Genomic DNA, 14,372 nt, shown 5'->3' with positions numbered 1-14,372 from the left:
AGTTTTACTGGGAAATATTTGGTTGAATGTTTGTAATTTGATAAAAAACAAAGAGTAAATGATTCCTCATCTTTCCATCGGTTAAGTTTTTGTTTTCTCCGTTACCCAAAAACACAATTTTTAAAGAAGAAAGAAAATGCAATGTAAATATTTTGTAAAGTATCTCAAATACATGTACTGTGCTCTGAAATGTTTCAGATAAACTGCCTGATGTTTGTTGGTTTTTCAATCGGACTCTTCAGTTTCTCACTCGTCACATTGTTCAGCCTCCGTCTGCTGTTCATCCTGAAAATGAGCCTTTAGACCAGTTTTCACCTCTAACCCCCGGAGAAGTAGAAAGTCTAACCTGCACTAACCACAGTTTCCTGACTAATCGTCCACCACTGAGTGAAATGTGTTTCGTCCTGAGAAAGAAATTTGTAAATCTGTATTTATGAATCACTTTTCTAGTCTTGATGAACTCTCAAAGCGCTTTTCACCCTGGAAATAAAAATCTCTCCAAAGCCCCAAGAGCAAGAGTTCAAGGAAACACTGATTCCACAGATCAGACCTGGTTTCAACGTCCTGAGTGATCCGATCCCAAGCGGATATATTTATGTCGAAATTAGTTTTTTACTCCCTAATATAGTTACAGGCCACAAAAGAAATCCACATTGTTTGGGCTCTGAATGCTTCATCTGAACAGTGACAGATTGATTCAGCCGGTGACTGAACGCCTCCAGTTTTATAAAAAGAAATTACTTTGAATTTACACTGAAATCCAGAGGGAAAACAAGTAACTTTATGTGGAATTTCACAAACAGAAACTCTTTGTTCGGGTTTTTTTCTGGCGAGAACTGGTTCCTTAATACGAGGCGCTCGTGTAAATGTGTCATCAATTAATCACTGACGGGAGTTTTCCAACTTCAAATACCAGTTTCTCTTTTCTGAGTAGATAGTTCTTCTTTCAGGGAAACTCCGGGGAATTCCCTGTGGTTTCACTTTCTGTGGAACACAACCTCCCCCTGACGTCTCATAGAAATATATCCGTTATTATTACCATGGTCCAATCACAGCCTGGATACAGACCACGCCCCCTTGTGACGATGTTTGAAAGGAGGAAGTCGCTGCTATAAATTCTAAACATCATAAGAAGCGTCTCCACTCAGTCTGAACACCATCATCTTCATCAACTCCATATTCAGCTACATCAGCTTCAGTATCATTTTCATGATATCGTCGTCATCAGCAGCCTCATCTTCATCATCTTCATCATGAGTCACCTGAGCCTCCTCTGCTTCCCCCTCCTGGTGTCAGCCTGTAAGTACTTTAACTACTTTAAAGAACTACTTTATTGTTTCTACGATGTTTCAACATGACACACACGTACACACATTCATGTGTTGACTACACCATTATTAAATATTTTGATTATTAATCAATACAAATTTAATCAAACTTAAATATGTTGAAGTAATATTACTCACTACATTTTTATTTTAACTGTTTTTACATATAATATATAATTATAATAATAATATATTTTACCTTTTATTACGTCTCACATACTTAATATGAAATGTGTAATACAATATGTGACAATTAATACAATTTGTTACATTTTTTTATTTTCAAGTAATTTGAACACACTTATGAGAAACCTAATTTGTCCATAACCATATTCCTCAGGTGTGCAGCTCTGTGGGGGGGCGGCCGTGGTGGACTTCCTGCCGGAGGTGGAATGTGTTTCCGGTACAGATTGTGTTGTTCGCTGTTTGGCTGAACAAGTCGAGGGTGTCGAGTACCGAGCGGTGAAGTGGTACCGAGTGAGTACTAATACTTTTACTTTCTGTTTCCTTCCTTTCTAAAAGATCAGCATATGTCATAAATATATAATAAAGTAATGAGGAGGTAGTTAGAGAAAAAAAGGTAGTTAGAGAGAGAGAGAGAGACACGGCTCCTAACCACGCCCACTTATCACGCATTTGAATCTGCACGTTGTTGAGATGACGATATGATCGAACGTGTAACGTGAAAGATTGGCGACTTCCTGTTGCGTTATCCATAACATTCCGCCATAACGTCTTTTTTGAGGAAAAAAAAACAACTTTTGTTGTACTGTTCCTAGAAAAAAATGTTTAAAAAATTCTAAAAAAATGTATTCCCAATATAATAATATATATATATATATATATATATATATATATATACAATTATAGTAATTGATAATTCATACAGATTGATTGCTCCTTCATTTTCCACTTTTGTCCACAAGGTGGCAGTATTGTACGGCTCAGCTTGAGCTAATGTTGTGATCTGACCAGAATAATATTATTATGATGATGATTATAACCATAATTACCATTATTTATATCTTCTATCACTCTCTCTCTCTCTCTCTCTCTCACTTTATCTATCTATCCTCCTAAATTGTTATGATGTTTTTGAGAAAAGATTAATTAAAGAGAGAGAGATAGAGAGATGGGGGGATGGATGGATGGATACATAGATAGATAGATGGACAGACAGACAGACAGACAGACAGACAGACAGACAGACAGACAGACAGACAGACCCACAGACAGATACACAGAGACAGATAGACAGACAGACACACACACACACACACACACACACACACACACACACACACACACACACACACACACACACACACACAGACACACACACAGACACACACACACACACACACACACACACACACACACACACAGACAGTATGCGTCTCTTGAGTCTGACCTTTACCTCCTCATGACTCAGCAGGTCAGAGAGTCTCCATCGACCCGACTCAGCGGCCTCCTGACCCGGAACCTCTCTACTGGCACCACGAGGTACTACTCGGGTCTGGACCGGGAGGTGGAGCTGCTGGCCGAGTCCCGCAGCCTCCTCCTGCCCAACGTGACGTGCGGCGATGGCGGCGTGTACACGTGTCACATGGCAGCACCTGTGGGAGAGCAGAACCAGGATGGGCGGGTCCTCCTCACTCTGACAGGTACCAGTGACGCATCTTGAGCATCAACTTGATAGAAATATAGATGTCATGTGTTGCCACTAAAAGAACCTTATATACAGTCTCTAGTCACAACTGAAAAACAACACCAATAACTACATTTAAGAACGGACAGCAATTACTTATTTTGAAACCATTAATACTAATTAATACGAGTTTAAATCCACATTTAATTGTCTGACTAATCTAACATGAACAGTTTTAGATATTCAGCCAATGAGCACTCAGCTCATCTAACCCTGAAAAAGTCTTTAAACCGAACAGAACCACCAGCAACAGGAACTCTAACCGGCCGGGTTGTTAGTTGTGTTCATGCAGAATCAAAGCGTCGTTGTAGCTGGAGCAGCTCAGTGTGTGATGCAGGTTCCACGTTGTGTAACTTACCCTTCTCCATCACCAGGTTGTCCCGATGGTCCCACAGAAAAACTGACTAGAGATGAGTCTGTTATTTTGGCCATAGCAGTGCTGATGGTCGCACTCGTAACATTCCTCATAAGCTTCGTAAGTAACACACACACACACACACACACACACACACACACACACACAGATCTTTCCTGTGGTTTTGGATAGGATGGATCATTAGACTTAAGTCAGTGTAAACAAGTCAACAAAGCAAGTGACACATATCGGTGCTGTTTCATGATTTCACCCAAAGCGAGACAGAAAGACTCATTTCTATGTCCCCATGTCGTCCCCACAGATGTGTCTGAAGAACGTCCTCAGAGACAGAAGCATTAAAACTGTGAAGAAAGAAACGTTGTTGGACGCGACGCTCAAACCGCTGGAAAAGAAAGACCTGATGCTGATCTACACTCTGGGTCCAAAGCCGTCCTCCTCGTCCATGAAGCACGTCTGTGTCTAAAGGACGAACTCACTACCTCCCTCTTCATCCTCTTCGTCACACGTCCACAGTTGCTGCTACTCGTTTGTTAATATTGTGATATACTTCTGATAAACTGTGGATGTTGAGTAGTGGATAAAAATGTGAATCTACAGGATACAGATCACCTGTGTAATGAGCAACAGGAGAAATCAAAAGCCCTTTTAGCTGCAGCTAGGAACCCAGAAGAGAAAATCTGTTTCACACACTGTTTGTAATTCAGCTGTTTCTCCATCGATCTGCGTCCCTGCTTCTTCTCAGGTCACGAGTTCATTCAGGAGAAATGACCCGTATGAGACATTTCTTGTTCTCTGTTCCCAAAGCTCCTCTTCTCATGGTCTTGTGTTACTTGTTCCGATAGGAAATGTTTTCAGGGGACACAAAAATATGATGGACCTGCTGTGGATCGATGTTAGGTGAAGTTCCATCACCACTGACCATGGAACTACAGCATGTCCCTCGTTTTATTGTGTCCCCTGGAAACACTTCCGGTGTTATTCTCGCTACCTGCAGCGTGTGTCTGTGTTGACATGTGTTGTCTCAGCTCTCACGCCAACCGTACTGTTCCCTGTGGATCTGAACCACATACTGTAAATATAAAATATGAAATAATAAACTTCTTGTGTTCAGTTTATCAGTGCATGTGTATATAATGTTCTCTGTACAGGATATGGAGCCACTCAGTTGTCGTGGCCGAGTGGTTAAGGCGATGGACTAGAAATCCATTGGGGTCTCCCCGCGCAGGTTCGAATCCTGCCGACAACGGATTTTTCTTTGCTTAGTTCCCAGTTAGAAAATATATTAATGTTTTTTATTGTTTGCTTTTTTACATCTTTGTATAAACTGATCCAAAGTTCTTCACAAATAGAAACAAGAAAACTAAACATCTAAGGCAAGAAATAAATTAATACAGCGTAAATTAAAATCAAAGACAGTCAACGATACAAAAGTACAATCTAATAATAGAAGACACACATATATAAAAATATATATATTATATAAAGTATATGTAAACTTATAAATAAAGATATTGAACGGAGCTGCTCCGTCAACTCGTACTGCAGGAGCGCTGCACCAACACTAGATGGCAATATTGCCCCGTCCACCATAGACTGTATGTATATATATTGCCATCCACAAATAAGCAAAACAAAGAGGAATACAAATAAACTAACGTCAAATATTTAATCTCATATTTGTAAAATCAAGTTTAAATATAGCATCTACAAGAAATTCAGCTCAAAGTGCTGTACATACAATAAAGATACAAATTTAAACCCAAATATAGTTCATATAAGAGAACAGATTTTAAGTAACAGAAGAACATTTTAAAATGAAATCTAAAAGGAAAGGATATTTAAAAAACTGATTTTTAAATATTAATTTAAATAACGTGTAACGTCAAAGATTGGTGACAGAAACAATACCTGTCACGGCTGATTACACAACCACTCATGGTTGTGTCTCAACGGATGTGTCATTCACTGTAATGGTTTTTTTCCTGCACCTCTTTGTCGGTGAAGCACATTATAGGAAATGGCTCTAATAGTCGCATATGAAAGATTCAGTCGGGGCTGTGTAGCTGCGTTGGGCCTGAAGATTGTGTGATAATAATAATATAATATAATGAAATTTGCTAACGCCAATGCATTGCCTATTGATATATACCACAGGCACACATAATATAAAAACACAACTTTACTCTTTAATATTATAACATATTAAGAGAACGCAAACAGTGTGGCAACAAAGGCAGCCGCCTTTAAACAGTGAGGCAACACTGCTGAGGAGAGGTAAGACTGTTGCTCTTTTCATTAGTGTGTTAAAACGTGGGAAAAGAGGGAGTGAAGGAGAGAGGGAGGAGAAGACATCTGTTTCTGTTCAGAGGAAGTGAATCTCTTCTACAGTCTCTGGCAGCAGCTGAAATGGAGCAGCAAGAAAATCACCTGGAAAGAGAAAGATTCTCCTGTTGGATCTGTGTGGATCTACTGAAGGATCCGGTGACTACTGTCTGTGGACACAGCTACTGTAAGAGCTGTATTAACACCCACTGGGACAAAGAGGAGGAGAGAGGAAGCTACAGCTGTCCTCAGTGTAGACAGACCTTCACACTGACGCCTGTCCTGGAGACAAACACCATGTTAGCTGATTCACTGGAGGAGCTGAAGAAGACTGGACTCCAAGCTGCTCCTGCTGATCACTGCTCTGCTGGACCTGAAGATGTGGCCTGTGATGTCTGCACTGGGAGAAAACGGAAATCTCACCTTCAGCGTCATCTTCAGTCAGCTGCATTGAAGAAGCACAAGCTGGTGGAGCCCTCGGAGAAGCTCCAGGAGAACATCTGCTCTCGTCACGACGAGGTGATGAAGATGTTCTGCCGCACTGATCAGCAGTGTATCTGTTATCTCTGCTCTGTGGAGGAACATAAAGACCACGACACAGTGTCAGCTGCAGCAGAAAGGACTGAGAGGCAGAGGGAGCTCGGGCTGAGGAGACAAACAATCCAGCAGAGAGTCCAGGACACAGAGAAAGACGTGAAGCTGCTTCAACAGGAGGAGGAGGCCGTCAATGGCTCTGCTGATAAAGCAGTGGAGGACAGTGAGGAGATCTTCACTGAACTGATCCCTCTGCTGGAGAAAAGAAGCTCTGATGTGGAGCAGCAGATCAGATCCCAGCAGGAAACTGAAGTGAGTCGAGTCAGAGAGCTGGAGCAGGAGATCACTGAGCTGAAGAGGAAAGACCATGAACTGAAGCAGCTCTCAGACACAGAGGATCACAACCAGCTTCTACACAACTACCCCTCACTGTCACCACTCAGTGGATCTACACACTCATCCAGCATCAGGATCCGTCCTCTGAGGAACTTTGAGGACGTGACAGCAGCTGTGTCACAGGTCAGAGGTCAACTACAGGACATTCTGAGTGAGACAGAGACAGAGATTTTACAGATTGTGTCTCAAGTGGATGTTTTACTGCCACAACCAGAGCCAGAGACCAGAGCTGACTTCTTAAAATATTCACAGAAAATCACACTGGATCCAAACACAGCACACAGACGTCTGTTATTATCTGAGGGAAACAGAAAAGTAACACATATGAGTGAAGAACAGTCTTATTCTGATCACCCAGACAGAATCACTGGTTGGTATTAGGTCCTGAGTAGAAAGAGTCTGACTGGACGTTGTTACTGGGAGGTGGAGGTGGGGCAGGGGGTGTGGGGAGAAGTTAGTGTAGCAGTCGCATACAAGAATATCAGCAGAGCAGGACGCCCATGGGAAAGGGTATTTGGAAACAATGAGAAATCTTGGTCATTATATTGTTATAGAAACAGTTATAACTTTCGTTCCAACAGCATCGACACTCCAGTGTCAGGTCCTGTGTCCTCCAGAGTAGGAGTGTACCTGGATCACAGTGCAGGTGTTCTGTCCTTCTACAGAATCTCTGACACCATGACTCTCCTCCACAGAGTCCAGACCACATTCACTCAGCCGCTCTATGCTGGAGTTAGGGTTTGTTTCTTTGGAGCCACAGCTGAGTTCTGTAAACTCAAATAGACTTGAGTCATTAAAAGCAGTGATTTAGATTCTGTGTGTTAATCTTTAACTTCTTTTGTCTCCATGTTTGTTGATCAAAGTTCGTTGTTGTGACGTTTCTGCTCCGCACAGAGATCAGCTGTCAACCAAACACTGACCTTTCTTTATCAGACATATTTAGTTCTCACTTTGTAAAGACAGAAATCTATAATTACACTGACATGAATGTGTTTGAAAGACCTGATGTTGCTGTTGTTTTCTGAATCAATGTATAAATCAGGTTGTGTGATGTTTTAGAACCTGTGTTGATCCTGATCCTCATCAATGAGCTGATTATTTGTTCTTTTCTTTTCCACATGTGAGATGGAGGTGAAACAAACTGAGTGTGTGTCCATGAACTCACTGAACAAGAGTCACTGAACAGACTTTACTGATGAAATGATCAATGACCTCAGAGCGTCAACATGTCCAACAGGTCAACTTCACTCTGGTTGGATTCACAGAGCATCAGTGTTATGGGATGTTTGGTCACATTGTAAATGTGAACTAGCTGGTCCATTGGAGAGTGTCCTGATCGAGTCCCTCTGAGGGTTTGTTCTGCAGTTCTCATCACATGGGTTTCTTATACATGTGTATATACATTTAAATCTCTTTTATATGTATAAGGCAATACAAATCTAATGTGTGAAGAAGTTGAAGTTGAAATAAAGAATAAATCCGGTCTGTTCTTTTGTCTTCATTCAAGTATGATGCTCCAGTTTTTACGATTCTGGCTTTTTTCTTTCCAATTTGGCTTCAAGATGTTTGCATGTGTACGTAATTCCATTGTTATCCATTAATCGGTGTTCAGGTATGTTTACATGGCCGTGTTTTATTCAAACTATAGGCTTAATCTGGCTTATATCGGAATATTGGTGTAAACACAGTCAAGGACTCACTTGTTGGAGTTGATTGAGCTTGAACCCACGGACGTTGCCACTCTTTTAATCATCCCACTTCACTGTTCTTGTTATGATTATAATTATAACCATAATTACCATTATTTATTTATTATATCACTCTTTCTATCTATCTATCTATCTTTCAATCTTCCTAAATTGGTATGATGTTTTTGAGAAAAAATTAATTAAATCTTTATTAATTTTATATTCATATATGTAGATTTGTCTTCGTTTCCAATATGTCATAACCTTGAAAGTTGGAAGAAGTTTCAATGTATATATATATTAAATATTTCAAGCAATTCTGCAGCTATATTATAAACTAGGGCAACGTTGAGTCAAATTTACAACTTGGATGCGATCAAATAATGTCTATTATCAAAAGCCAGGTGAAAGATATGTGTTTTAAACTCAAATGTATGATTTCCACACTTCCAGCAGCTCGCAGGTCCTCAGGCGGAGTGTTCCAGTGGATCAGAGTCAAAAGCTGCCAGTACCAGTTCACTGACCAGTACCAGAGCAGCTGAGGAGCCGTACTGGTTCTGTGAGCATATGAAACATGTCTGCATGGTCCATGAAGAGCTTTCAAAACAATTGAAATAAACTTAAAACCAGCAGGGACCAGTGCAGAGACAGTGCAGAGTTCAGGGCTGGTGTGAACTCTTTCCTGGTTCTGGTAACACTCGGGCTGCAGAGTTCTGAATCAGCTGTAGATCATTTCTGACAGTTCGGGGTCGACCTCACATTCGACATTACACAAGTCAAACCTGCTCAAAATGAAAGAAACACAATCCGTTGTTCTGTGTCAGGGATAAATGATTTCTGTGTCATTTTGATGATTTACGTGATGCATCTCTTAAATATGTTTTTTTTTCTTGAAACAAATCTATGAAAGAAACTGATGATGAACAGTTTTAATGATAAAATTACAATTTCCACAATTTTAGAGGACTGCAAAGCAGCACTGAACGGGCCCGAGAATTTTGAAGCGTTGCCTGCGTTTTGCACTGCGGCAAAGATAAACGCTTACTTTCCTGTGTTCGTCACGCGATGTAGATCCTTGCATGCAAATTGCTCATTACGGTCAACGCTATCAATTGCAATCACACAGTGAAAACTTCATGTAAAATTGAATGATAGTTGTAAGGCAAAGCTCATTTCCTGTTGCCAGTCAGTGGCGCCGTCAATATTATTACATACAGACTAATAGATCTGTTTCTAGCAGGGGCTCTGATGTAGCGTGATTAGTGTCAATTGAACAATGTTACAACAACTTAATTTTCACACTGATCAGTAGGTGGCGCTATGACCCTGGACTAATATTGACATATAGAGCTGTTCAGGCTTGGACTCTGATCATGAGACAGAAGTTTGGTGCTGATAGGACAATGCACCCATTCAAAATTCCTACAGAATACATGCATTTTCACCACTTTCAAATTTTCTACAAATTTTAGTAAGAATTTAAGAATGTCAAAGCCCTCACAAAGCCAATTAATTTGCCTGAAAAATAAAAGTAATCCTTACATTTCAATAGGGCCCCCCTGTCTGTCAGTGCTCGAACCTGATTATACTTCTGTCTTTGGATGCACGGATATATTAAAAAGAAAATGAGCCTTGGACCACAGGGTCCTTCCGCTTTATTATAAATCACTTATAATAGTAGAATCATTATTGTACATTGAGTATCGTTTCCTGTCATCATCCGTCCACATACGATGAAAGCGGAAGTGAGATTTATTTTGAAGGCAGCCCCAATCCACTTCCGCTTCGTTCTCGTTACTTAGCAACGACCAACGCTCCCTGTGCTAGCTGGTGTGCTAGTCGGTGTGCTAACTAGTGTGCTAGCCGGTGTGCTAACTGGTGTGCTAGCCGGAGTGCTAACTGGTGTGCTAACCGGGGTGCTAGCCGGGGTGCTAGCGGAGCAGAAAGACAACATGGACGATGACGAAGATCTTGACGAACTTTTGGACGAAGTAGAAAAAAAGTTTTGTCGCAACGTTTCTGTCGCATCGTCAGCTCGAGGGGGGGGCACGAGCGAGGCCGGAGGAGCGAGGAGGCTCAGGTGACCCGAGCTAGCTGCAAGCTAACATGCTACCATAGACTGTATAACCACAGCCTGTATGCAACCATAGACTGTAAACAACCATAGACTGTGTAGAACCATATAATGTGTATAACCACACGCTGCATATAACCGTAGACTGTCTATAACCATAGACTGTACACAACCATAGACTGTACACAACCATAGACTGTACACAACCATAGACTGTGTATAACTACAGACTGTGTATAACCATAGACTGTGTATAACTACAGACTGTGTATAACTATAGACTGTGTATAACTACAGGTGAATGTATATAACCACAGACTGTATATATCTGGTGAAAATAAAGGCTCCTCGGCAGAAGAAACTTAGAGTCGTCAACCCTTGGAGGTCGTAGTTGAATGAAGAAGAAAAACCACAGCAGTGATTATTCACCTTGACAAATATATATTTGTTGTCTCTACGTTTAGTGCCACAAAATCAGTCGCACAGAGAAGCAGCATCACTGAGGACATCGATGCACTTCTGGAAGAACTCGTGGAGGATGAACACGGAGATTTCCACCAGTCAAAGGTAAACGTGTGACACGCACCTTCTGTGAGGGACAAAGAACAGGCTGCTCGTGGAGTTTGACTCAAGTGCTAGAATAAACATTCAAGTTAAATATATTGCTTGCTTGTAAGGACTAAATTCCTTCTTATTTTGAATTATTATAATATTGAAAATATAATAATGAACGAAAACCTCTTTTGAGAGAGACCTGAGGTCAACAGATACATACTATCCAATTAAATATTCGAGTAAATGCATTTGCTTGAATTTTAAAAACTGTCTAAATAAATTAACATTAACAATAAAATGAAATAATGAAAAAGCCATGAAGTGAGCTTGTGTTTATCATGTAATTCAAATATTTGAAATTAATCATGACTGGCAACACAACAACTGTTGTTGATCTACGAATGTATGTCTGTATCAAATATATCATATATCAAACCTAAGTTCAAGAGTTTGATAAAGACATGTAAGGAAACATTTAACATTTTTAAACTATATTTATCGGTAGATATATAAGTATCTGCATTGGTCCCCATAAACCTATATTGGCCAAGTTCCAGTAATAAACAAGTGGTAAATTGTCTTTTCAGGTCCACGTTAAGAATGTGATATTTTATTAAAGTCTAATCTGCTCCGTTTTCCTTCTTATTTATTCCAGAGAGAAAAACTCCCTAAAGAACCACGAGTGGAACCCAAGCCTCCGTCTGGAGGGAGAAAGTAGGTCAATCACAAGTGTTCTTCAGAATCAAGTTGCACTGATCATCCAAATATTTGGTAATTTTACTGAATAGACATGAAAAGGACAGTTTTTTACAGAACAGAATTAATGTCGGTAACTTTCTTTGGGTAATATTTTATCTTCAGGGTTACAAAAATTAAATAGTTTTTTGCTCTTAACATCTCTTAAGTACAGAGTTTCCACTCTGGGGCTTAAAAACTCTGAAATGTAACTTGTTGAAACCTTTCAGCAACTCTTTAACTTGTTTATGTGAAAACTGGGTGAAGGTTTTGAACATTGCACAGTTCCTCCAAGGTTCTGTGATGAAAAATCTCAAGTTTTCGTCCCATTGGCTGTTTTGATCGTCTTAAATGTGTCTGCTGTGTAAAGAGGTTCTGCGCCGTCTGTCCTGCGTCCAGGTGCTGTCCTGTGTTCGTGGGCGGAAGCTCGGTTACAAATGGCGTCGGAACAGCCACATCCAAAAGGTACAAAAAAATACTTTTTGTAAAGATACAGACTTTTATCATTTTCCAATTATACACAACCGATCTCAGAGCCACCAAGTTACCCTCAAGATACTGTTATGTGTTTAATCAGTGGTAGAACTGTGTGTTTACCTTTGTATGACTAAATTAGTATTTATTAAATGTGTGTCTGCAGGTCCTGTGACCGGCTGAGGTGTATATCCTGTGACTTCAGGGTCCTGATGTTTGATGACTGTGAGTGGGACTCGTCCTGTGATTACCTGTTCCTCAGGTGAGTCTGCAAGCTTCTGGTTCCACTTCAGAACAAGCAGCTGAAGACCAACTGCCAGTGACACTTGTCCATATTGTATCCCACCTGAGGTGCTCGGGCCCTAAAAACCTAATCACACGGCTTGTGTGTTAATTTGCCTTCAACAAGCATTAAGTTTATTCTACTAAAGGCTGAGGTAACTGGATGAGTCTGTAGGTCTATGGGCTGAGATTTAATGTCACTGTCCAAGGACATTTAATAATCATAATAATTATCATAATAATAATAATAATAATATTCAACACTTTACATCTATATTTATATCATGGTCACTTATAATGGTTACATTGCAATATTTATATTTTCCTTTATACTATCTTGTAGCATTATTTATATTATGGTCACTTACTTTTAATTATTTTTTCTGTATCATGGTCACTACTGTTGCAATATTACTTATAATACTTTTGTTTTCATTACAATAACACTTACATCACTCCACTTTCTCCCCAGTACCTGCTTTTGCACAGTGTCTGTTTTGCAGGTTGTTTTTTGTTTTTGTTTTCTGTATATTTTTACTCTCATTATGTGTAGTTTAGTAGTGTATATATTTTGATCTTTCTTTTTTATTGTTGCTTCGGCACTGTTATTTAAATTCTGTTTTTCTCTTTTTTGCTGTAACAAGTGAATTTCCCCGTTGTGTGGATAAATAAAGAAATCTAATCTAATCTAATCTAATTTCTGAACTGTTTGTCCGAGAAACAAAAAAACAGATCTTCTTATAATTAGTTATAGTCATAAACGAGCAGATATGATTTTCCCCTTGGTGCTCGTTGTTTAATGTACCCGTTACTGAAGCTGAGATCTGAGCACTGAGGTCATATCGTATATGATGATGACACTTTTCCTCGTGTCATCCTGTCTTTGTCTTCCTCACAGGAACAACGTGCCGGACCGTCAGAAGCTCCGAGCCAAACTGAAGAAGAGGAGAGGTTTCCGGGCTTACGCCTGCCAGTGCAGCTGGTTCTCCTCTTCCTCCTCCTCCTCCTCCTCCTCCTCCTCCTCCTCCTCCTCCGAGCCGACAGACCTCGGGGTCCACCCACAGCTCAGATGGGTCTGTGGAAAACACCAGGACTGACGTTCAACGGTTAGAAACTGGAATGAAAAAGAACGAAACTCGAAAGAAGAACTGGTGTTTTTCTTTTCTCCCTCTGTCCCAATGAATCTGTAAAGTGTCAGTTGATTTTGTACAGTGTGCGTTTGCATTGTTCAGTCCTGACTCAGCACTGGATCAGGCGCCTCTGAACAGGAGAGTGATGGACTGAGAGAAGAACACAGGCTGACAGAAGTGTGACTCAGTCTCGGACAGCAGGGTCACTGAGGAGGAGGAGGAGGAGGAGGGGAGCAGGAGGAAGAGGAGGAGGAAGAACGTGAAAACAACAGCAGGGGATGGAAGACTGAAGTGTCGGCTGTTGGCTCCTCCTACCGGAGCCTGTTCCGGAAGAAAAGTGAAAGGAACAGGGCGGCGACCTGCACGGCTCCAGCGTCGGGTCGTGAGATATTAAAATCATTTAAATTACACTTGTAGAATAATAAACACGAGTCGGACTTAAGTTTTCTCTCATCATTGCCTCAGTTCGCTGGTTAAACGCTGAAGGGGTGGAGCCTGGCTGCCCCTTCACCCCCCCTTACACCTGCCACCTGCACCCATTGGACAGAAGTAGCTGTCAATCCCTGTGGTATCCACCCCCAACACATCCAGTGTGTTATGGTCTGTTTGACTGTAAATTATCGTAATTTACTAAATGAAAATCAGCTGTGTTGAAAATGTTTACTGACGTTATTAAGTGAGAAGTAAAGTCACTTTCTATAGACTTCTATAGAAACTACCAGAGGAGTCGCCCCCTGCTGGTCAGGACACAGAAGACAGCTTCACTTTCC

The 14,372-nt window shown here is 40.7% G+C and overlaps 3 protein-coding genes and 1 non-coding gene across 5 annotated transcripts; all 4 read left to right on the top strand.

Annotated features, from left to right (window-relative positions):
- Positions 1 to 1,159: 1,159 nt before the first annotated feature.
- cd83 (CD83 molecule) lies at positions 1,160 to 4,525 on the top strand. 2 transcript variants are annotated; one of them, XM_061081365.1, is made up of 5 exons: positions 1,160 to 1,299; positions 1,669 to 1,805; positions 2,764 to 2,992; positions 3,411 to 3,511; positions 3,714 to 4,525. In XM_061081365.1, exons 1-5 carry the CDS (start codon positions 1,254 to 1,256, stop codon positions 3,873 to 3,875), a joined length of 675 nt encoding a protein of 224 aa, XP_060937348.1. In that variant the 5' UTR covers positions 1,160 to 1,253; the 3' UTR covers positions 3,876 to 4,525. The 2 variants fall into 2 exon arrangements, with proteins under 2 accessions (XP_060937348.1, XP_060937347.1); XM_061081364.1 differs by having other exon boundaries at positions 2,761 to 2,992.
- Positions 4,526 to 4,576: 51 nt separating this feature from the next.
- trnas-aga (transfer RNA serine (anticodon AGA)) lies at positions 4,577 to 4,658 on the top strand. The gene has a single exon. It is a non-coding gene; the product is annotated as a tRNA-Ser (tRNA).
- Positions 4,659 to 5,818: 1,160 nt separating this feature from the next.
- On the top strand, positions 5,819 to 6,715 carry LOC133013486 (E3 ubiquitin/ISG15 ligase TRIM25-like; the record flags this gene model as incomplete). Its single annotated transcript, XM_061080441.1, has 1 exon — positions 5,819 to 6,715. A coding segment is annotated over exon 1 (897 nt), but the record flags the coding sequence as incomplete, so codon positions are not given.
- Positions 6,716 to 10,228: 3,513 nt separating this feature from the next.
- Positions 10,229 to 14,044, top strand: cfap418 (cilia and flagella associated protein 418). Its single transcript, XM_061081653.1, has 6 exons — positions 10,229 to 10,432; positions 10,891 to 10,993; positions 11,637 to 11,695; positions 12,116 to 12,181; positions 12,357 to 12,452; positions 13,371 to 14,044. The coding sequence occupies exons 1-6, from the start codon at positions 10,305 to 10,307 to the stop codon at positions 13,567 to 13,569; spliced, it is 651 nt and encodes a 216-aa protein (XP_060937636.1). The 5' UTR covers positions 10,229 to 10,304; the 3' UTR covers positions 13,570 to 14,044.
- The last annotated feature ends 328 nt before the right edge of the window (positions 14,045 to 14,372 follow it).

The sequence above is a fragment of the Limanda limanda genome, chromosome 11 (genome assembly GCF_963576545.1).
Source record: "Limanda limanda chromosome 11, fLimLim1.1, whole genome shotgun sequence".
Taxonomy (NCBI): Eukaryota; Metazoa; Chordata; class Actinopteri; order Pleuronectiformes; family Pleuronectidae; genus Limanda; species Limanda limanda.
The sequence above is the reverse complement of the archived record's forward strand: the minus strand, read 5'-3'. Positions and strand labels throughout refer to the sequence as shown.

Bases quoted from the DNA above. Each gene is read 5' to 3' on its own strand.
- cfap418 (XM_061081653.1), top strand. From the start codon at position 10,305: ATGGACGATGACGAAGATCTTGACGAACTTTTGGACGAAGTAGAAAAA. The intron at 10,994-11,636 runs GTAAACGTGTGA...TATTTATTCCAG, and splicing joins GAGATTTCCACCAGTCAAAG to AGAGAAAAACTCCCTAAAGA. The intron at 11,696-12,115 runs GTAGGTCAATCA...TCCTGCGTCCAG, and splicing joins CCTCCGTCTGGAGGGAGAAA to GTGCTGTCCTGTGTTCGTGG.
- cd83 (XM_061081364.1), top strand. From the start codon at position 1,254: ATGAGTCACCTGAGCCTCCTCTGCTTCCCCCTCCTGGTGTCAGCCT. The intron at 1,806-2,760 runs GTGAGTACTAAT...CTCATGACTCAG, and splicing joins GAGCGGTGAAGTGGTACCGA to CAGGTCAGAGAGTCTCCATC. The intron at 2,993-3,410 runs GTACCAGTGACG...CTCCATCACCAG, and splicing joins GGTCCTCCTCACTCTGACAG to GTTGTCCCGATGGTCCCACA.